The sequence below is a fragment of the Mauremys mutica genome, chromosome 11 (assembly GCF_020497125.1).
Source record: "Mauremys mutica isolate MM-2020 ecotype Southern chromosome 11, ASM2049712v1, whole genome shotgun sequence".
In the NCBI taxonomy this organism is placed as follows: Eukaryota; Metazoa; Chordata; order Testudines; family Geoemydidae; genus Mauremys; species Mauremys mutica.
In genome coordinates, this window is record NC_059082.1 from 31056578 (window position 1) to 31081194 (window position 24617).

A 24617-nucleotide genomic window follows, 5' to 3' on the forward strand; every position below is an offset into this window, starting at 1 on the left:
TTTTCCTCAGAGGCCGCATGCGAAAGGTTGCCGATCCCTGAGCTACATAGTACCAAATACATTGTTGCAATGGAAGTTCCCCCCCCCCCCAAAAAAGCACCTCTCCAAAGTTCATTTACATGTACTAAACTGCATCCTAAAATTAATGCAATATGGGTAGAGGTTCCATAAATAAACCACAAAAGGAAATGGTGAACATAATGCATTGCCTAAAACACCCAGTGACTTCATTTAAGACTATGATTGTACTTTTGTCATAGACTAACTCTTCTGGCTTAATCTAATGGCTCAACAGCTTCAAATTTTACTTAAAGCAATTACTTTTTCACAAGGGCTTTTATCGTACATGCTTACTGCACTTATACTATAATCTGATGAAAGGGGGGAAAAAGGAGTCCTCTTTCCCCTAGTCATTGGGAGATGGGGGGGGAAGGGGCGACTTTGATTTGGCTGATTTGTAAAACACCAAAATCTGAAGAAATAGGGCTTAAAAACTGCACAGCTGTATCTGAAAGTGTTGCTCTTTACTTGCACAGTATGTTACTCTGCAACACTTCTTAATCCAGTAGCAGAGTAGAGCATGTATTTATGTGATCTGATTGTGTTTAAAGGCGAGTTAAATAATTCCCAAAGGAAATTATGTACATCAAGTGTAACAGGATACTGGCAACTTTAAACCAAAAGAATCCACAATGATATCTGGAGGATTTTTAAATTACTGTTATTGCAGTTAACTCCCATGATTATTATAACAGACTACAGGGGGAAAGCACATTTGTTGTCAAATACACAAAATAAACACTATCTAGTTAGTTCCATTTTTACTCCGCTATAATCAGATTTTCACACAGTAACATAAAAGAAAGATTTGGGAAAAAGTGATTGTAGGTGCAATATTGAGGGGAGGGACTCAGAGTATGTTGAACCTGAGACCTGAAATTTAAAGTGGATATTCCTTTTAAGGGCTCAATTCTATACCCACTGCAGTCTACCCTCCCTGTCGAGTAGAACTGGGTCTATAGACAGTCAAAATACCAGGCATTAACAAGGTGAAGCAAGTTAGAGTTGCTGTGAGAACTTTAACTGAATTTTCTGTAGTTGGTACCTTTATAATCTCAGCTATAATACTGCAGAATTAAAGTTTACAGTTTTTCATACAGACTGACATTTTATGTTTTTCCATTAGCTTTTTACTTTGTTTTTTATGAAAGCTAGTAATATCCATAGGGAAAAGTTATTTTTGACAGATTTAGTTCTTAATACCTTTTCTCTTTCCCATCTTCCTACTTACAATGACATGTTTACAGAAAGTGACTTGTCCCTAAACAGTTTGTTGTTATGCACATGCTCAGAATAAAAGTTTAAAGTTAGAAGCAGAGTGTTTTAGTGAGGTTATTGGTAGACACACTGAATGGCGATTACTCTTTTGTTTTAAATATTTTTAACAGATGCAGGAATTGCTTGAATTGTTAGCAGGCCACTTAAGTTTCAGCATACAGAAAATCCAATATTAATTAGCAAGGAATCTAGGCACTGCAAATACAAACAGCACTGAGTAAAATATAAACTAATTTAGAGCCTGTGCAAGTTAGATATCTTGAAAATAATTGAAATTAGTGAATACTGAATAAAGCAAGATAGAAATTCTAATCCTGAAATTTGTAAAAAGTTGTTTTGCAAGAAACTTCTACAATTGTAGCAGTTTGACATCTAGAAATTAACTAAGCATTCAAACAGTTACCTATTCTTAACAACAAACTTAGTTTGTTCAAGCAGGTTCAAATATACATACAACTTTTTGCCTTTTTGAAGATGCAGCTCAAAGTCAATACATCCCCTTAATAAAAGCATCTCTGAAGTGATAAAATATTGACAGATTACAAACCCGTCCGTGGTTTACACTTCTATATGGAGCTCTCTTACAAGTTATATTTACCGTAACTACTTCAAAACTCAAGCTTAGTCATTAGTGCATGTTTATATTTACAAATGCTTGTTCATGTCTGCAAGCCAACCAATTGGGAAAGAGTTAGTTTGTGCAGTGCAAGTGGTCTTGTCTAGATGCATCCCTAAGTAAGGTGTGCATATATACCTTTTGTGTTTCTTTCTAAACTTTTCTTCTTCATACCTTAGTGGGGAAAAGTTTGATTTCAGTAAGTACAAGATATGAAGGCCAACCAAACTCAAAAACAACAAGTGTTAAATGTTCTTCACGGAACACAGTATCAAGTCTTGAAACTAGCATAGTTATTTAGAGAATAAAATCATGAATATATACTAGTTTTAAATAAAATGCAGAACTAGCAGAGATTTAGTTGCTATGTGGTAACAGTAGTAACGTACACTATTTAGTCCATTCTGATCTACCTCAAAATCCAGACACCTTATGACCTAATTTTGAAGTACAGCTCAAAGTGTCATATTCCCCAACATAGAAGTGTGGCAAAATGTTCTGGTATATGCCTTGCCCTGTGGACCAGCAAGCTTGGTCTCTGCGGAAGATCAGTGCTTGATGCAACCAGCTGCAATAATGATCAAGGCTGTCTTGTAAACCTTAGGAGGACATAAATCTGTTCATTTTGCAAATCCTGTGCTTTTGAAGGGAATTTGTTCTAGGCAGAGTTTCAGATTTACAAGTTTATGTTAATTTTGTGCCTTTTCCACAGAAAGCCACATTCTCCATGTGTTACAAAATGTTCAGTTTTGCAATTTGTACCAGCTAGACGTTTATCCCTGGCAATGTCTACACTACCGCAGTAAGTTGACTTAAATTATGCTAATCCAGCTATGTGAATAACTATGTGAATAACGTAGCTGGAGTCAACGTAGCTTAGGTTGACTTACTGCGTCGTCTCCACCGCTCTGGGTCGACACGAGACTTTACTCTTCTTGTTCGGGGTGGAGTACTGGGGTCGACCAGAGAGCAATCTGTGATTGATCTGGCGGATCTTCACTAGACCCGCTAAATCAACCCCCGGTGCATCGATCGCCAGAGTGTGGATCCGGCTGTAGTGTAGACATCGCCTATGTCAGCCTGTCAACAGCAACACATGCCTTGTGACCATGAGGTGATTATTCTAATACCTTCCTTATGTGGCTTTCAGTTCAAAGTAATAAGCAACATTGCTATTACATTTTGAGTGAGCTAAAAGGAAAGGCACACCCTTACTACCCTAGATTCTTTAGGCCAATTGACTATGAAGTAGAAGTTCGACTTCAAATTGCCACCATGGGTTCTTAGGATCCTAACTGTTGCTCTGGATGCATCAGCTCTACTTTGTGAGCATCGTGCTGTTGAGTACCCACACAAAGCCTGGTGCTAAAAAATTCCACCATCATACCTGAAGCTGGCAGGCAGATGTGTTTTTTCTGTGGTGGGCCAATTGGTTTGGAAAGCACCCTTTGACAGCTCTTATTTCACTGATCCCCACTTCAAAAAAGGCCATAAAGCTGCCCCTCCTTTCAAGGATTTTTAGAATCACTATTGTTAGGCTTATGTTTAGAGTCTTTTCCATCTCCTCTCTCATTGTCAAATGGATTCCTTATTTGTTAGTTATATATTTGATTGCTTAGACTGTTTTGCTTTTATTCTGCTGTGCAACACCTCAAATGCTTTGGCTAAATACATTATAAGCCCCTTTTATGTAGTAAGCACCTGCAAGACCAGCATTTCTCACAATAGCAAGTCAATTTAAATACCATAGGAAAAGAAGAGTTTCATAGAGGCCTTTTGTGCATTATGATTTTATGATTCCGCAAGACTAGTTCATACTCAGTATAATATAGCAATTATATAAACCATAGAGCTAAGTATTATTTCATTGCCATGCTCTGGGTACCATTATGTTGCTGCATGCAAAGTAGAAATTTAACACCCTCACAACTCTAGCACAGAGAGAGACTTTGCCTCTTGACGGCAAGGGTGCCACTCTTAGATTAATGCCAATTTATAGACATGTTGTTGAAAATCTACATATAACAATTTAATAAGTTTTCACATTTGTGCTCTATACCAAGCACACCTTTGCATGGTTGAATAATAAAACGTACTGTTTTATGCATTCTGGTATGCCAACGTATTCCATGGGGATGAGTTCAGCTAGCTCTGCCAGGGTAAAGACATACCTAATTTTTTGGCTGAATTTTGAGCTGTAGAAGAACAAATGTAAAAGAACAATTATTAAAATGTTGAGTACATCTTTAAATATTAAGTACTACTTTCTTTAAATGAAGTAATTTCCAGAATATTACCTAATAAAAGGTTTTGTGATGGCCAGAAGTGTTCTGATAAACCAAGAAGGATGAACTATTATTAACGATTTCAGGTTTTTCCTTAACCTAAAAAATTCAAGTATTGAACACCAGTGTTAAGGAACAAAATGAATAAAAAAGCAATGCATTTTATATAAAAAAAGTACAAGTGTTCAGTTATTGTATAATTGTCACTTCTCTGTGTCATATGTAATCTAATGAGTAAACTTCTAGTGAACAGACACTCCATCATCTTGTCTACCAAAGTTGAATAAAAACTAGCAAAACCAGGTTATGTTGAATTTGTCATGAACGGACAGTTGGAGTATCAGATTGTGATGAGAAAGAACTAAGAAAAAGTTAGCCAGTGAAGAGTTTTTTGACCAAATGTTAGTGGTATGTCTCAAGGACCAATATAGACAACTCATGCTTCCACAACCTTTTTCCAAGAGAGGAAAGAGTGAGGTTCACTTGGGAAATGGGTATCTGTATAATGAATGAGATAAAGAGCAATAAAGAGAGGAAAGTGGAAAAGGGCTGTTTTGACAATGATATGTGAGACCAACACCAATGTGTTTTTTTGGGGAAATGGGCTGCTAACAGGAGCTTCTTCAATATTTTGGCATCTTACACCCCATCTAATGTTGCAGAGTTGCGTATCCTCTTGTCAGATAAGTTAAATTTAAGTAGACTTTTCAGCCAATAAGAAATTTCAAATCCAGATTTGGTGTATAAAACGCCACCCCCCAATTTGTGCAACCCCCACACGATAAATGTAATCTAACTGCAAGCTCAGCAAATGGGGTCTGCTTAGACTTTTACTGTAAACACTCATGGGAACAGTTCAGATGGAAAGAAGCTTTTTTTGCTGCCTCTTACTATAGCTGTGCAAGAGGTTACAAGTACCTTTTCATTCTAACTGGTCTTTCGTTTTACAGTTGACATTGACCTGTTCAACAGTGTGACAACTTTCCTGCAAAATTATTCAGGAAGCTCACTTTAAATAAGACCATACAGTACACTGTGAAACCTTTATTCAGTAGTATTTCACAAAGCAATTGTACGATTGATGGAAATACAGTTTGAAAAGCATTTTCATTTGAAATTAAATGAAATTCTCCAGCAGTATTTCTGCCTTGATAATCATAAAAGTGGGAAACAGGACAATTGTTGCAGGGTTCAGCATTATCCAAAGCCTTGCAGACTTAAATTTACAATATGCTAATTAACAATTTTCACAAAATACAGATAATGAAAGAAAAGTGATAAAGGGATTTCTAGATATTATTGTAATATAATTTATCTTACCGTCTATCAATTTGCTGGTAACATTTCCTGAGCCAGCCTAAACTTGGCATTTTTCTCCGTGTTGTAGCACCATTTAAGTAAACTATCATATAGTTCTCTGCTACTAACAGTTCTAAAGTGCCAATAACATATCTGTAATAACAAGTAAGGAAAAAGCTTTAAAATGAAAAACTGAGTGACAGTTAATGTGCAAATGAAAGAATTTATATTTTGATAAAGGCTCAAAGGCTACAGAAAAAAAATTAAATGTCTTAGCCTACTTTGGTATTTCCCAAATATAAAATTTCATGTAAAAAAACAGAAGAGGCTGGTAGCCCTTTTTGCATTGATGGAACTCTATTATGAGATCATTTACGTCATTTGTGGACAATTCTTAATGGCAAAAAGACTACTTACTTAAATAGATTATCCATTAGATATCTGTAGTTAGGCTGACTGCTTTCAGGCATAAAGCAAACAGCAAACACAACAATGGCATTTAACCCATCACCATAATAACCTAAAAGGGAAAACAAAAATTAATAGCAAGTAAAGTAAAGTAAAAAATAATGGAGAAGTCTAACTATACCGATCAAATTCTACCATAGTAAACACTGCACTGTTGTGCTTTTTCCATCATCTATTTCAAAGTGCTTTACAGATGAAATAATAGAGGCACAAAAAGGCTAAAAAGACACCATCCATTTTAAAAAAGCGTGTCTTTTTTTTAAATTTACTGTTACTCAGATAGATAAATTTTACTATAAATGAAAGATGCTCTCTAATTTCTATTAGCATATTTAGTTTATGTATTTTACAGCATTTGCATGTAGTCAATTTCCCTTCTGAATGGATTTTTACATACACCACAGGGGAAGACAGACATTAAACTGGACAGTGACTGTAAAACCATAAAAGCTGTTATGAGGGTCTACAAAGACTGTGATAGCACCCAAACCTATATTTAAAAAAAAACACCACCACACACACTGGTTAAATTGGCAATCCACATATTGAAATGCTGATAACTAGTCTGTCACTACAGCAAGTTCAGTCCGGAAGAGTTAAATATACTCCACACATTCTGTTCTTTTAATTTATTTTAACATTCACCTCTCTTTTTGGTCCCATTTTGGTTTTCACTAGTTAAAAAGTTTAAAAAAAAAGTTCAAAAGTTTCACTAGTCTTCATCAAGACTAGAGTAGCTTTCTTTTAAGCCAACATCCCTAATATACCCATATGCCTTGCTACTGCAGCTCATGACATGGAAGATCTGGGAATTCCTCAATATTTACCACCACTTACGTCTGTCCCCCCTCCCACTTTGTTGGGTGTCGTAATTTATAGGGGTTACCCCTCAGCCCATGTCATTAATCCTTACCTCCGTGGCTGATAACTTTTTTATAGGGTTCAATTGCCTTCATGTCCACCCTGTGATCCTGTTCCCCAATCCTGAACATACGCCAGCGTCGCCCATCATCTCTCTCCTCTGCAGCAGTGTATTCAGGAAGCGATCCTTTTCTCATTACTTCAGTAGTTTTTGGTTTTGGAAGATCATCTGTCAACATTAAAATACACCTATTATGCATGATGATCTTTAACATGATAGTACCAATCAGATTGCAAGTTAACCACTTCATTCTGTTTGGATTATTATAACTTTCTATACCACCAGCCAGAAATACCTGACTTAGTATCTTCTAGTGATGGAACTGTGTTAGATGTCTCTCTATACAGTATGCTGATAAATATTGGGCTCTTGGCTGTATTTTATATGAAGCTGCCTGACCACTTAAATTTCTGGGTAAGTACATATGCTTTTAAACATTCGTTACCATAAATGCTACCAAATTAGATATGAAGTGGTTAACTTCAATTATTATGTTTTGTTTGATCAGAGATTTACATGGTAAAGCATAATTTAACACGTTGATAATAGCTGGTAAGCAGACATGCAAATAAATCTTGTAGAAATTAAAGCTAAATACATATGTTCAAAATAATTGAAATTTATGCTAAAAAGAGCAATCTTCAGAAAAGATTTTTCTAATAAAATCATGATTCTTTGAATTTTAGTTGCACAGACCTTACCAAAAGTGAGAAAAACCTACTGCATGTTAGTTGTCTGTTTCCAAGACAAAGCTGTTAATGGAAACTATCCTTCCAGGAAAATGAAGACAGCAGCATTAAAGAAAGAAAAGACAGAAACCCTTTTCAGCAACTTTTTGTAACAAATTAACTGGAATATTTCCTGAATCATGTTATAAAGTTATCCATAAACACCAAACCATATTCCCGAAGGCAGTAAAATATGGCCAACCCACCACACGCTTACACCCATATATTTCCTACTCTCACTTCCAACACATTTAACTTAATTTAAGATGCTTAAAAAAAGTAAGCATTTTTAAAAATTGTTTCCTGGTTCACGTTAGTCTTACCTTCCCTGCCAAAGGATTTTTTCTCCTCTGTCCTGTTATTTTAAATGCAGTAGCATTCCTATTTATGCAAGAATGAATTAATCTCTTACAGTACAACAGATGCATCTAATAGGAACAAGCTTTTAGCAATGTTAAAGAATTATGTATTTAAAATTTCCCTTGACATTAACAGGTACATGCTTAAAGCAAGAAGAGAAATGATCAGAATACTGAAATATAGATAATTGTGAACTTTTGTATAAATTGTTAAGAGTCCCAATGCCAGACAGAAGGATTCTTGAAAGATGCCCTTTAATTTAACCATATTTTAATAACATAAAATTCACTTAAATTTAGGTCCCAATCCTGCAGTCTGATCCTTACATGTGGATTTCTGCACCTGTGAGGAGCCCCACTGAATTAATGGAGGTTTGGTACAGGCATAAGAGTTCACCCACAGGAATTACAACTGCTTTGGAGGACAGGGTCATAATTCAAAGTGATCTGGACAAATTGGAGAAATGGTCTGAGGTAAACAGGATGAAGTTTAACAAAGACAAATGCAAAGTGCTCCACTTAGGAAGGAAAAATCAGTTTCACACATACAGAATGGGAAGAGACTGTCTAGGAAGGAGTACGGCAGAAAGGGATCTAGGGGTTATAGTGGACCACAAGCTATATATGAGGCAACAGTGTGATGCTGTTGCAAAAAAAAAAAAAAAGCAAACGTAATTCTGGGATGCATTAACAGGTGTGTTGTGAACAAGACATGAGAAGTCATTCTTCCACTCTACTCTGCGCTGGTTAGGCCTCAACTGGAGTATTGTATCCAGTTCTGGGCACCGCATTTCAAGAAAGATGTGGAGAAACTGGAGAGAGTCCAGAGAAGAGCAACATGAACGATTAAAGGTCTTGAGAACATGACCAATGAAGGAAGGCTGAAAGAATTGGGTTTGTTTAGTTTGGAAAAGAGAAGACTGAGAAGGGACATGATAGTAGTTTTCAGGTATCTAAAAGGGTGTCATCAGGAGGAAGGAGAAAACTTGTTCATCTTAGCCTCTAAGGACAGAACAAGAAGCAATGGGCTTAAACTGCAGCAAGGGAGGTTTAGGTTGGACATTAGGAAAAAGTTCCGAACTGTCAGGGTGGTTAAACACTGGAATAAATTGCCTAAGGACGTTGTGGAATCTTCATCTCTGGAGATATTTAAGAGTAGGTTAGATAAATGTCTATCAGGGATGGACTAGACAGTATTTGGTCCTGCCATGACGGCAGGGGACTGGACTCGACCTCTCGAGGTCCCTTCCAGTCCTAGAATCTATGAATCAGACTGTGGGATCAGGGACTTACTTCTCAATTTTAGAGCAACCATATCCAGTTAAATAGAACTTTAGAAGTCCAACTGGAAATGAATTTCCTATTATCTTAAAGATTTTAAATACAAAGTCAGAAGAGTTCTTTGATGCACGAGGCTGTATGTGTGCCCCTTCCACGACCACTATTCTGAAACTGAAAAGCAAACTTAATTCTGTAAAAGTTATTGACCATTTGTCTTGCTTATTAGTGAACCAAGTGATCATGTGTTACGTTAGTCAATTTTCAAATATTGTCCAAATATTTTTTAAATGGTAGTTTACATCTTTTCAGCAATTTTTTATATTCTTGCAAAAAGGGAAAAGTAGCTGCTCCTTTTTTGTCTTATATGAACTAGTGATTGATTAAAAAAATAATAATGGCCAACCGAATAGTCAAAGAAAGAAAGTGTAGTAGTAATTACTATCCCATAAAACTAAACTAGTTTCTCTCCTTTGAAAAATGACATCTATTAAAATTATATGGTCCATCTCCTAACCAATTCAGAAGTGTGCCCTACAGTTAATTTTCTAGCATTCTGTTCAGTCCGGTTTTGGAAATACAAAGTCTCCATCAGTGACAATTCTGTAACTTAATATGACTTTCACATAGCTTCTTATGATATTCAGCCTAAAAAAGTATTGGTTTTAATTTCATCCAGTCACACTAAATAAACTTTGTCCCTTGTTTGCTATTCTGGCCAACAGTCTTTATAAATCCATGCTGCCTATTCTCCATGATTGAGTTTTCCTCTAGGCGTCTAGTGATTCTTAATAGTTTACTTTCCATCTCTAAACTTCTGATTCTTGGAACTTGCTAGCTCTCATCATGCACATCTAATTCTTTAAATCTTCTCTCACCCACATGAAATACTGTGTACCTGATCATAACCATCAGAAAACATCTACTTAAATACCAGACAGAAGCAATGAACCCTTACCTTCCCATTCAAACTCATTACTGTTCTCAGATGGAGTATCTAAATCATCCAAATCGACCTCTCCACTCTCATTTAAGTCATCAGACAACACCGATTCCTCGCTGTGATCCAGTGTTAAGCTAATATCTGGAGCCATTAATTTCTTCCTAACTTTGTTTCCATTCACTTCTAATGGGTTTGGAGTAAAAGAAAAGGCAAGTTACTTAATTTGCAGAATGCAAAGTATGTAGAAATGTTTATAACAAATCGGAAAAACACCACAGTCCAGTGCTTAGAAGAAAAAAAAAGTCTTATTAATGTTCGCCTCACAAACAACAATATTCCAAACACCTCCCCCAAAATACATCAATAGAATTTTAAGGTTGCAAGAATCAGTGCTCGAGTCTCCGGAATTTTCTAGTTAAGGTGGTAGATGGTCCCTTATCTGTGCTCACTGGTGTACACATATGATAGTCTTTCATTTTATGCAGTGTTGCTGTAGCTGTGTTGGTCCCAGGATATGAGAGAGACAAGGTAGGTGAGGTAATATCTTTTCTCGGAGCAACTCCTGTTGGTAGAAGGTACAAGTTTTCGAGCTACACAGAGCTCTTCTTTAGGCCTGGGGAAGGAAGCACACTCAAATTGCTCTGTGTAGCTCGAAAACTTGTACTTTCTACCAACAGAAGTTGCTCCAATAAAAGATATTACCTCACCTAGTCTCTCTCATATATTTATTTATTTATTTATTTATATTTTTTACACAGCACAGAGAAAAATATACAGTACTCAATTGGTGAGGGAGTCCAGGATACTTATAAGAATGTATATAGTAAACAGTACACAAGACACGACATAAGTATACAACAGTACTGAAGTTGGGTACGTGTGAAAGACTAGTTTAATGTAACCTGTTGTGTTAACTAGCTCCTGCTAGTCTCTTCTTTTACAGATTAAATAAAATCGTTACTATAGTTAAGAGTTAAATAAGTTATCGCCTTTGAAAAGTCTTCATATGAACATATATAATGAGTAATGGCTGACAAACTACAGTAAAATGGAAGGCTGGATGTTAGGCAGGTGTATGCTTAACATGCTTTAAAAGGACAAGGCATATACCTGCATAATTGACACATCAGTTGAAAGCAGGGAATGAAATAAAGCGACTGATCCAGCACTGGAAATGCCAAAACTAAAGCAGACTGTCATAATCCAGGAAACCCCAAGGTAAAAGCAGGAAAATGTTAAGAAATAAACTACATAAACCAAAGTAGCTGTATTTCCTCCCTCCTTTGACATCACCTTTAAAATTTAGCATCCAGTGAAGTCAATATTAAAATGAGACTAAGAAACATCTAAATTGTGCAACAGAACCCGATAAGCTCTTAAAATTGACAGAATGGTTCGTCTTTATTTGGCTTCTATGAATTTAAGACTGGCCATCATGAAAATCTAATGGAATAGTTCATTTTCAATGGGTATTAAGCTTTGAGTTTACAGCGGAAGTGAAGACAACACCTTCTAGGCCCAATCTGTATTATGGCAAACCCAGTTGGTCTGTACTACAAACTTTGGTGGTATTCAAACACAAATATACTAATTTGAACACTGCTTACCCAAGACTTTCTACTATGTTAAGAGGTTCTTACCATGCTGGCCTTGTTGGCCAGTTACAGCTAGTATATCTGCTTCAACATTATCATCCTCTGGTAGGGGCCTGGTCCAGAAAAAGACAGACAATTGTTGCAGGAAACACTTGCAAATTATTTAGTGAAAAATCCCATATTCATCTTTAGACCAACACATATACACACGTTATTAAAAAAAAAACAACATTGTGGGTTTGGAATCAGATTAAACATGTTTGTGGTCTAAACCAAGCTATCAGCCAAGCAGAGCATTACCATGACTGAACAGTGATTTGCAGTTTTCAAGTGAGCCTTACCTACCAATGTTAACAAAAACAAAAACACACCAAACCAGTAGTTACTGCCTGTTATTACTGCAAGCACTGGATTGTTCTATGCTATTATAAAATGTGATATTTTAAGAAATTAAGCAAGACCAGAAAAGTTCTTAACTTGTATTTTATTATGAAGCACAGAAGGGGCCTTAGAGGCAAATCATTTAGTTAGATGGTGCTTTAGAAATCCTATGTCCTGCTAAAAATGCACAATGTCCTAGTTTCCATCTAAGCAATCTTAAAGAGATACCTATACACTAAGATGAAGCAAAAAGGCAGAAAGATTATATAAAAGAATATTTTAACTGAATAGTTTAATTACAACTATTAAAAACAACATGCCACACAAAATTGGAGGCTAAAGTGAAGCATAAGGTTTCTTCAAGTCTTGGGCCAAGTCTGTTATGAAGCAATAAAAAGAAAAAGAGCAAGGTTGGATGAAGTTTTAGATGACAATTTATAACAAACAATATATATACATTTTTCCTTCTTAACAGCTTAAACTATCCACAGTGCACATTTCAGGAAAATGTACTGCCCTATTCTGAAACATGCCTGAAAGTTCCAATTTGAAGATGTACCATCATATCAAGGATCAAGCTCAAAATTTGACCTGATAGATATCTAAGTCTTTTCCCTACTTGTACAGTTTATGGAATTTTCTGGGGTGTTTTGGAAGCGTTTTAATGAATTTCAAAAAAGCTTGAAAGTATAGACAGCCCAGAATTGATTTTCAACTTAATTGTCACCCAGTGCATTTGAGCAAATGATACTTTTTAATCTTTGAAAGCTTTAGTAGGAATATGTAGCACTTCAGAATTATGTGAAGTTACCTTAAAGCTTTAAGGTATAGTTCTCATTGCATGAATGTGGGAAGTTCACAGACTAATATTCCTCCTTGCTTATATGTAGCTAACAATAAGAGCCCTTCCCTACTCATTAAAAGGCAAGTTCATCCATTAAGTTCTGAGACCCTTTAAGCTGTACTGTATTAGCAGAATTAGTTTTAAAAGAACATGTTGCTAGTGAATAGTTCAAGAGATCATATTAACATCAGGCATAAGGGCAAGTGGCCATACTGCCCAAGCAGCATACCATCACAAATATGCTGCAGAGGCAGAATGAATGCCTAGCTGGCCAGGTTGAAGTGCTAAGTAGACTGCAGTTGATAGCCTTTGTTTCTGAAGAGGAGTGATTTCAGTTTAACAGATTATTGGAAAAAAGTTTTACAAATAAAAAGAACTCTCTCACCTTGGAAAATCTTCATCTTGCCACTCTTCCTTAAATTCAACACCTTCCATCCTCAGCCTTGCCTCAATTGCTAATATGAACTCCTGGTGAGTCAGAACCTCCTGGATATAGGGTGTTATATGAGAAGAGCTGTGGATAAAACATTTTAAAATGTTTAATAACACTGTCATGTTCTCTCAATTCCCACTCACCCCCTCCGAAAACAGCATTTAAGTACTGACAGTGTACTAGATACTCAAATGACAAATAAAGAACAGTCTATCCTAGAAGAGTAAGATAGTAAATGATCAGACAGAAAGGCACTAGGAGGGAGAACAGCCTTATGGTTAAAACACTGGACTACAGTTCATGAGCTCTGCGTTCAGTTTTGCCACAAACTTCATGTATGATGTTGGGCAAGAACCTATTCTGCCTCAGTGTCCCATATTTAAAATAGAGATATACTTGTCTATCTCACAAGGATGTTGTGAGGATCTGATATTTTGGGAGATACTCGGAGAGGAATGGAATAGTATAAATAATCAGTATAAATAGTAGTATAAATACATCAAATGGAGATAGTTTAAAAAAAATTAAGTTGAGATGAGATGGTGTCATGGGTTAGTGTTTGTGTTTTCAGGAATTAGTTGGCTGAAAACAGAGATCATAGCACACTGTTCCTAACATTGTGGGCAACATTATAAGAAATGAAGGAAACAATGAGTGTAAGGAGAAAAATGGGAAAAGAGACATCAGCAGATACACAAACTGGGGCAATACTATGCAGAGAACTAAAGAAAGGATGAGAGCATGAAACTTGATTTGTTAAATGAAGGAAAGCCAGAGAAGAATGATATGAAGAGGGGGACAACATCTGATCAGGGGACAATTATGTTTTTGATAGATAAAACCAGTTCTCTTCAATGTCCCTGCCCATGATGGTATCTCCCATTCTTGAAAGGCACGTAGTATATCTGAAGAACATAAGTATTGTTTTGGCCTGTCCGTTTGAGTTTCAAGTTGTAAAATATAGCAAGAAATTAGCCTTCTGAAGCACTGTTGGGCTGTGTGTCAGTTTCTGGTGATCTAAATAAGATCCTATCTGCTGGATTTTGGAAGTTATCCTAGTCTTCAATAATAGTAAAATTCTGCTCTCACAGCCACAATCTAACTCTCAAATCACACCTTGCCATCTCTACATGGACCTGCCTCACAAATGGGAGAGCAGAGTTTAACCTACAGAACTGCAGAATGAAGGAATTAAAAGGGATATGAAAGAATGGAATACTTGCAATTGGTCACATCAAATGCTCCTGGGGAAGATGCCTGACACTGGCACCACATGGGAAATCTGGAGGCACGACTTAATTTTATTTCATTTCCCTTGCTCTTCCCCCACCCCCTTTTTGAAATTCTATTGGTTTAATTCAGCAAAATGAAAACTGATATTGAATACGTAATCTCCTGTAATGCTGGTGATTTCTTGGAATTAGCTCAGCATAGCCCACTGAAAGTTTTAATAATGCTTTTCTTGTTCCTTCCTCTCCCCTTACTGCCATCACTGCAGTTTTATCTCAACATCTTACTTTACAAGATGAACTTTCACCGCCCTCACGATGCCCCCCTAAAAAGCAGCAATGGTGTAAAGGATGGGAAGCATTATACAGAAGATTTTAAAACTACTTATTCAACTGTGGGAAACGAACAGAAGATAACGATTTTTTTTTCAGTCTATGCAGTGCCTTTCATTTCATCTCTGTTAAAGGTGGTACAATCAACTGAAAATCTGTAACTACTGATGGTTTTAAGACTTTTCTAGAATCTTTACCACAATTCCATCTCTGAAAACAGCATTTAACTTTACACGCTTCAAGTTTACATGCTATTTCATCAAAAATTACTAATGCAAATATTAAGCTGATACACCTCAGCATTTAGTGATGATCTGACAGTTTTAGGGATAATTGCTAAAATGAGAACTGAGGGAAAAATGTTACATTGAAAACTTGAGAATCTTGGTAATTTTGCAAAGCCATACAATGTGTTTTGGACCTTCCTGATAATATAGATCAAACTGAACTAAAGGTTCTGGCCCAGTGAATTCATGTACCAATTTCAGTCCTCTTGGTAATATTTCCAAGCTTTTTATGCACCCCCATTAGAGCCTCTTAATTATTTTGCTACTGTTTCTTTAGATTCTACAACTGACTGTAAATAAATCATAAGTCATATTTAGAAAACCAAGGGCAACATTTTTAATGTTGTGTACTTCTTCCCAGATGTTAGTAAGCTGACTGTTGTATAATTTAATGTCAAAGCTAGTTAAAGATAAGAGGTTCTTATATAGCTGATCTAAGGATTTCTTGTAATTCTGATTTCATAAAGGGGGGATGTAGTGAGGCGGTGTGGCTCCCCTCCGCCCCGGAGGAGGACGAGCCCAGCCAGAGGGGGCGGAGCTAGCGAGCTCTGAGCCCGCCCCTCAAAGGGTCAGGCAGTGACCCGGAACTATAAAGGCCGGCCCTCAGGGCTCCCTAGGAGCCCAGCTGCCAGAGAGAGCGGACGTCCCTAGGGGAGCTCGAGACTGGGAAGCTCCTGCAGCCCAAGGCAGCCGCCCAGACTGGCCAGAGCTAGCCTGCACCCACTACCCGGAGGAGCTGCCGGAGCTGCCAACCAGCCCCGGCTGCGACGAACCCATGCTCCTGGACCCTGCAGAGGCCGACGTCAGGACCCAGGTAGGGCCCGAAGGGGAGTACGGAAGTAGCCCGGGGGCGGCCGACCCCAGTCTGGCTGCAGCATTACCGGAGCCTACGTCAGTGTGTTGCGGCCAGGATCCCCACTGACTAAGCAGCGGATCTTCAGCTGCTGCTAGGGCCCTGGGCTGGGATGCAGTGGAGTGGGAGGGCCTGCATCCCCCCCTGCCACTCAACTCCGGGGTGGCAGACTCCCCCTCTCCCTGGCCTGAGGAGGCCAAGGCCTATTACTACTGCTCAGCCCTGCCTGAGGGCCTGAGCATTCTGACTCAGTGGTTGTTGCCCTGCCCTAGGGCCGGGCTTAGGACTACTATTACCGCTCAGCCCTGCCTGAAGGCCTGAGCCTCCTGACCCAGTGGTTGTTGCCCCGCCGGAGCCGGGGCCAGACGTAACCACCGTGCAGCCAACTACCGCAAGGGCTACTGAGGGAGACCCCCAGCCGAACTATTTCTCTGACCCCTCGCTGTGTAGTGAGCCGGCATGGCTCCCCTCCACCCTGGAGAGGGTCGAGCCCCGGTGAACTCTTGTACAGGGAAGTTCCTAAGTGAATCAAAACAGTAGAGGATTCAGTCTTACCTGAAGAAAACTACTAGATTTTATTTGTTAGGAAGTAAACTTTCAAGAGATTTTATTCTTGACAGTTAACAAGAAAAGGAGACATCAATACTAAAGCACATTAAGCTTATCATCTCCTCTCAAATGCTGGAGAGAGAGAAAGGAACTAAATGATTATCTTTATTTCTAGGATTTGTGCTCACCTTTGTCTGTGACTTTGTCAAAGGTGACTTACATATATGACACTGATTGGTGAAGCCTTTAACCTTTATATCTAATACACAATATAATAAAACTTTATAAATATTATATGACTACAGTTGATCAACTGTAGACTACAGCCAGGAGTTAGAAATAATTTAACATGTCTGATTTAAAATATTTTCTTGCATCTTTATAACTACACCTCTCCTTTCGCATGTTAACTGATCTTGTTTTGTAAGCCATAACAGGAATGCAAAAATTGCTTCAATGTGGAAAAATATCACTTAGATATTAATTTAAAAATATACGCTCACTGAAGCTTCCATAAGCTCCTAGCATTTTTGTAGGATCAGTCCAGATCAGGTGCCCACTTTGGACAAAAGTCATTCCGCAATTTAGGCCAGATAGATAAAATACTATCAATACAAAGGTAAAGGACCTGCACAAGAGGTGCTTTAAAAAAATCTCTGCAAAGAACTAAGAGTCTGAAAGGGTCAGATGAGCATCTCCTATAATGTTGCCACTTGCAAACAGTTTCAATCATCTACTGCTTTGCCACATATCTATATGGCATCTATTCTTTCGATCTGATCCAGATGTTGGATATTATAGTTAATTTACTAACAAGTTGCCAAAATATTTGCTTAAAAACCCCTGAGAGATGGCTCTAGCAGGCTGAACCTTGTAGGGAGACACTTTGCTAAGTGTCACAAGTTTGTCAACCCACAGTGTCCAGCCAAATACTTTTATGGCAGACATCACTCAAGTGACTCACCTGAGAATGAGAATATGAACGGAGAATGATTAGTACTAGTAACTGTGAAGATTATTATATCAAATTTCGCTTGCTAGCTGTCTCCTAATTGTCCTGCTGATAACTGGTTAATACTTATGAGGAAAAGAGATGTCAAGAATTATTGTAAGGTATTAATAGCTCTTAGTAAACAGGATTACACCAATCCACTATTGCCACAAACTATCAAACAGTAGAAATCTCCCAGTAATTCTGGAAATGGTAATGAAGTTATTCTCTTCTGTCTCAGACAAAATTAAGCAAAGTCTTATGGTCTAGTTCTATTTTGAAGAGTGCCTTAAAGGTTTATTGGAATTCCACAATTGTCTCAAAACCAGAACATTTTTGCAGATAACTAATTTTTTTTAAAAGCCACCTCACTCTGGGACATTCAAATCAAGCTGTGGTGTTCTTTCAGGCTCACATATCACCAGTAACAAGGAGTCCCAAATATTTGGGACTTAAATTTAATCCTGGTGATGCACACAAAGAATCTAGCTAGAATCTCATAGCTATGTTGATTTTACAGGGGTATGCAGCAGTAAGAACTTATCACTGAAGAAAGCACGAGATGCACAAGAGTCAAATTTATTGATTAAGAAGGTGCCATTTTCAAAGTCGCTTCAGAGATGGAGTGCACTTTGAGTTACATACCACCACAATGGTGAATAAACTTTAAATATGATCATGCACCTAAAGCAGCCAGGCTAATATAAAGGGCTAAACCACCAGAAAACTGTTTTGTTAATTCTTATTAAAAGGCACACAAGAAGCGATGGCCCTCCTACACTGATAACAAGAACCATCTAATTATTAACAAAATGTACAGTCTTCTCCATTCCTGAATGGCATACAACAATTGATACTGTTTGAATCATAAACAATCCCCATGACATAAAACTAATTTCTACATTTGCTACAATTATTTTTAAGGGCTACTGATTTTATGTAGCACAGCAATGTCAAGTAGACAAAACTGCAGAGTGAGACCAAAGGATTACTGATATTTATATGATTCATTTAGCCAATGAGCAAACTCTTTAGAAGACAGCAGTCCACTTTCATCTGGAAATTCAGCTGTGTTGGCTACAACTTTACCACCACAGTTCAGTTACATCTGAGACACTAGTTTCTTAAATGTGTACTCCAGAGGATTCCCTCTCCATGTCATGACAAACTTCCGACTACAGTTCTAAAAAGTCAAGTACTTCATTTAGAATAGCTCCTGGTGCTTGCATCAAATGATTTTCCTTATGAGGTTTAGTCTGTTACATGTTGAAACTGGACACTAACAAATCAGTGTCATCTTGTTAATTAAGTGATCAATGCTTCTAATAGACAGATGTCAAATGTTTGAAAGAAAGTTACATGATTGGAACTAGACATTCCTATCAATAAGGGCAGGTAAATTTTGAACATGCCTTTTCTGTAGAGTATTTCCCTTTTGGAGAACCTAACTCAGTCAAAATATTTCTCAATATAGATTGCAGAACAGATTATAATATACAAAGGGAAAGTTGTGTAAGAGTAACAACCAGCAGGGAATATTTTGTGTGGAGTAAAAGCTACTAAGAACAATCAAAAAGGTAATGAGAGAAAACTGGAAAGATACTGCTTTAATGTGAAAATAAAAGATAATTAGAAATTAAAAGGAACATGTGAGATTAGGAAATGAGAAACTCATGTCCATGCAGTTCATAATGTAGCACTTTCAGATGGTGCTCTTAAGAGAGAGTGTCTACACTGCATTGACATTTAAAATCCCAAATACCTTGAGCAAGTTTTCCTCTCAGTACATGTTTGGAGTATGCTGTGTATCAGCTGACAACTGTTCTTAATCTCAGAGATTGCTGCATTTCAGTGGCCAAGCAATCCCTGTGTGTGTACATTTTATCAGACATGTAGATAAACTTAAGATATTACTTAAGTATGTAACATGAATAGGGTTTGAGTATTTGCTCAAGATGCAGTAAAGTTTAAAAGTTATTCTACAAAAAAACTTGCCAGATCTTTTAACTAGGCAGGAGGAGAGAGATGATTGCAACTGGATTCTTATCAGCAATATTATATTATATTTAAGAAGCAGGTATTTTTAAGGACTGTATAACACAATTGTAAGTAATTTACGAGAAGAATTTCAAGCCCTGCATAAGAGATTGTCTGCAAAATATATGCTGATTAAAGGGAAGATCAAATTTTGGGTCAACTAAACGTCAGTATCTCTTTAAACATTCAGATTAAATAGTCAAGATAGACAAAACAGTCTAAGTGAAGCTTCATGCATGAAAGCACTATCATCCAAAAGCTACAAGAACATGAAACTAATATAATAGGAGTAATAAGCAGCATCAGTTTGAAGGAAGTCAAAATATTGCTGACTTGCGAATTAGCTATGGAATAATTTGACACATTTTGCTCACAAATGCTTACAAAGCAGAATAAGAGACCACTACTACAATTTCTGCTTACGCAGGTCCTGAACAAAAATCCTCAGTACACGATCCCCAACTTGCTGCTCTAACAGTATTGGACCCACTATGTTATTTTATCTCCTAACATACTTCCTTAACAAAGCACCTCAACCTATATTTTTATTTCAGTAATAGAAGAACAAACTAAATTAAACGTAGCTATGTTTAGTATGCCCTGATAATGCAGTTCACTCTCAGTCAGTCGAAGTCCTAAGGAAAGACTGGGGGGGGGGGGGGGAAGGTATATAATTAATTTAAGCTTGATCTCTAAGTTTGCTATATAGATGTCTGTCCTTCATTACTGTAGCTAACTTCCAAAAGATGAAATTCACATCACATGACTAGTATGCAGTTCTACTCCCTTACAAGAGCCAAAGTTTGACTTTTCAGTGATTTCCATATTCCAGGTGTCTCAAAGCACACAAATTTGGATGTCAAAACCAGATTTTCTGCACAGGAATGTATCATTAAAATCCAATTTCTTACTCTTTGATAGAGGTGCTAGAAGCATTGTATATTTAATTTTGAAACATTGTGTTATTAGAACGTCCATTTCCGGAATCCATGGACAAAAACGCTTGGCCACTGAATGTAAAAATCTATCAGTTTGTTCCATTGTTTGGAGTATCAGCAAATCAACTATAGATTGAGTCTTCGCATCCTATCACTTACCATCTCATTGTTTGAAGCAGGTCCTTTAGATCAGGGTGCAAATACACTAGCAAACCAATATAGTAAAGTCTGCCTTCCTACTGCCCTTGCTTAACCTGATTTGTGGTTAAGTAGCTCAAATCAATAGAACTGGAGATCGGACACCTATCCAAGTACTAAAAGATAAAGCCTTGATACAGAGATTGTGTCCTTCCTCTCTTTGGAATCTATACCACAATTGGTTCTACAGTTAAAACCAAAGGTGATCAGAAGCGATAAGATTCACAAGCAAACAGCAGATATTTGTGTGGTACAAGGAAGAGAACTTTATATATTCAGTCCTGGATCAATATAGGATTCCTTGGAAGTAGTGATAGCTTTAAAATACATCTTCTGAACCAATATGGCTAGAACTAAATATGGTATAACAAACTAGACAGTCTTATCTTTCCACATATATAAAGCATTCATTTCTAGCCCTAGCAAACACTAATGAACTTAATCACTATCTTGTCAACAACTTGATGCTGAAGGATTATTATGCACCAAGTTAGATTGAACTCCATCTTTCAGAGACAGTAAATCCATTCCATTCTAACACTACCAGTGATTTTAAAGTGACTTCACAGCAAGACAGAATGTGTGCTGGATTAACAGTAGTGGCTTCAGGTGTAGTAAGTTTTTCTAAGTCCTGGTCCTGGACCAATGATCAAATAAAAAGTTCTATTCTTAGTTTAGAGAAATTGTTAACTTGTAGTTCCAATTTCTTTTGATAATGCTGTCTAGAAAACACTGCTTTCATTTTTCCACAGCATTTAAGTGAGAACATTAAGTTAGTTGTCTTACCAGTTAAGCATGAAATTTCAGTTCAAGTTGCTTTTTAAAAAACAAAAAAACCCATAGATATAGAAACATTTTGTAATGACGACACCATTTTCAGCGTTAACACTTTCATATGAACTGTGACTAGAAAAATAGCATTTCCAAATTCAACCAAGTGGCTAGAGAGTTACCCAGATTAAAATACCATTGTATGTTTTACTGCACCTGGGCAAAACCCTGTTTGAATTGCTTGTAAGTTTGTGACATGAGGTAAAAAAAAAAAACCAGGTAGTTAGTACTTCATAAAGATGGTTACATTTCAAGTCCTTTCTGCCCCTCAGGAAGTAATAAAAATGCCTTGCTTCATAAGCATCTTGCAACTCTAAATAGCTTTCATTGATGAGGAAATTCCATTTCATAATAGCAATACTGAACTCTAGGTAATGCACGGTACAGCAGTTATTGCTTTAAGTTGGTTAAAGCCACTTTGGCTTTGTGCCTCATAATATAGCCCAAGGTGTTATAATCATCTTGAAGCATACACCCTAGCATGTCTTATTGCTTAATAAACCAATCATTCAAGGTGGCTAACAGGAACACAGCTGTGCAATTAACAGACTTGGCACCAGATTAAGCACAGATATGCTGAAAGAGATGGAGTTGTTTATAAATTTTATGCTGAAAATACTGTTAGAAGATTAGTAGTAATCACTTTAGATCAACATAATGATCATTAGTGTTTATCAGATCATTAGTGCAAAGAACTTTTACTTGGAAAACAGAGGAGAGCATTGCAAGTTATATGTATTCACCTACCCTGGCAGTTTCCACTGAAGAAACTTGTGCATAATTGAAAAACATCTTAAGTGTCTGTTTCAGTTATAAAATACATGCGATAATGCAGTCACCCTGTATCTATAGCCTGACTGAACACAAACAATGATCATTTAAAGGAAAATTTAGAGTTCAGCCAGCAGTTCCCCACCTGTGATCCACCAAGACTTGATTGATACATGGTGCTGGCTTATTTCCAGCTATTAATACACACTAGAAGTTAACACTAATTTCTTTCCTCATATTTCATTTGATGTATGCAATTGTTCTAGCTGGGATACAGTTATCTGATCTACAATGGGATGGATAATCCATTAAATCATGAGTGAAGAGAAGGTGGTCTATGAGACTAGTCTCTGAAAAAAATTGGGAAACCTACATTAATACAAGGCCATTGATGTTTATAACTTTCAGGCTTTGAGCAACTTCTATTGCTGCTCTGCATAGAAAGCCGCAACCTAAGCATTCAGTTGAAGTTTGAAAAAATGCAAGTGAATTTAGTATTCAGGGTGCCAAATACACTGAACCCACCTTGCTATTTCCTGTACTTTAATGTGGTGTATCCACCAAATATTCAGAACCTGAGTTACTACAAAAATTGAGGCAGCCAACATTTACCTATTTTAAACTAGCAATCAGAGAGTGAGTGCATGCAAAAAAGGAAGCTCAAAATAAGTGGGAGGAACAGCTCAGTGGTTTGAGCATTGGCCTGCTAAACCCAGGCTTGTGAGTTCAATCCTTGAGGGGGCCATTTAGTGATCTGGGGCAAAAATCTGTCTGGGGATTGGTCCTGCTTTGAGCAGGGGGTTGGACTAGATGACCTCCTGAAGTCCCTTCCAATCCTGATATTCTATGATTAACAGGTTTCCTCTTTTCTGCACGGTAACCACTAGAAGCTGTTCCTACTCTCAACAGCTACATTTTGGGAATAGGAAGTTGTCTGTTCATATGCTAGTAAAATACTGACCACTGACTCCAGACTTTGTGATATCCTTCTGTTCTGCCAGCTGCTATCCCTTGAATTGACAGCAATTTAAAGAACACACGCCACATCATTTCAGAGTATGATTTTTGCACGTTTCAATCAAACCTACTCACAAGAACAGAGTAAGACTGAGCAGGATAACATGACTTCTGAATCTGCAAAGCCACACACCACTGGCTAAACCTAACTAACGTTCTAGTGCAGATAACAGCTTTGCTTTTGAGAGTTTGTGCTAGATACATTGTTACTGCACCATCATACAGTAGTTTAACGTTTACGTTATTGTAAAAGCACATCGAAGGCCGATGCCCACCTTCAAAACTCTTACCGAGACGGCCCCCAACAAAGCGCCTGGGCAGCCCAACTGAACCGTGGCCACAGGCGACTGAGCTGCCTGCCAGCGACAGAGCAACACACACCCGGCCCTGCCCCCGCCCCCCTTCCCCGCTGCCCGGGGGAGAACCCAGGAACGCAGCCGCCCTCGAGCAATGAGCAACGGGATCTCCAGCCGCCCCAGCGCCCCCCGACGCAGTCACACCCCTCCAGGGGCACCTCTCCCCTCCAGTCCTCGCCCCCTCCCTCCACAGAGAGCCAGCAACTGGCCTCCCCCGCTCCACGGCCCCAGCCAGCCCCTCCTCAGCCACAGCCGGGTCTCCCACCCCCACCCCGCAGCGGGACGTACCTAACGGGGAACGAATCCTCCCAGGCGGCCAGGGCAGCGGAGAGACCCCAACGCCTCCCGCCCCGCCACCGCCCTGACCCGGAACCGGATGGGAGAAGCCAGAAGCAGAGGCCGGAGAGCGGCGGGTCATACGACCCCGTGGGAGGGGGAACGGCCCGGGGCGTTGCAAATTAGGCGCATGCGTAGTGAGTTTCGAACGAACCGCCTCGGGCCGCTGGACAGACGCTGCTGTGAAGCGAGGCGCCGAGTGCGGGCGGGCGGGTAATCGGCCGCCTGCCTCCAGGCTGAGGCCCATGGGCGGGCGGCCAGGCGGCGCTGCGTGCTCTAGCGGGGCCGGGGCGCTGCCGGAGGAGGAAGGCTGGGCAGCGAGCCCGCCACGCTCAAGGCGCTGCCCCGCCCCAGCCTTCCTGTGCGAGCTGGGCGCGCCCCACGGGGCCCGTTTGACAGGGG

At 38.5% G+C, this 24617-nt stretch overlaps 1 protein-coding gene across 2 annotated transcripts in view; it reads right to left on the reverse strand.

Moving 5' to 3' along the window:
- The window catches only part of BNIP2 (BCL2 interacting protein 2), a 34177-nt gene extending 9823 nt beyond the window's left edge, over positions 1–24354 (reverse strand). The window contains exons 1-10 of one of the 2 annotated variants that reach the window (XM_044979670.1): positions 24168–24354; positions 13442–13570; positions 11877–11944; positions 10252–10419; positions 6920–7096; positions 5956–6058; positions 5560–5691; positions 4252–4338; positions 4051–4149; positions 2093–2128 (exon numbers count right to left, since the gene is read on the reverse strand). In XM_044979670.1, coding sequence (XP_044835605.1) covers positions 2093–2128; positions 4051–4149; positions 4252–4338; positions 5560–5691; positions 5956–6058; positions 6920–7096; positions 10252–10419; positions 11877–11944; positions 13442–13491 — 920 coding nt within the window. In that variant the 5' untranslated portion in view covers positions 13492–13570; positions 24168–24354. The remainder of the gene's footprint in view (positions 1–2092; positions 2129–4050; positions 4150–4251; positions 4339–5559; positions 5692–5955; positions 6059–6919; positions 7097–10251; positions 10420–11876; positions 11945–13441; positions 13571–24167) is intronic. The other variant, XM_044979671.1, reaches the window with a different exon arrangement.
- Positions 24355–24617: the final 263 nt, after the last annotated feature.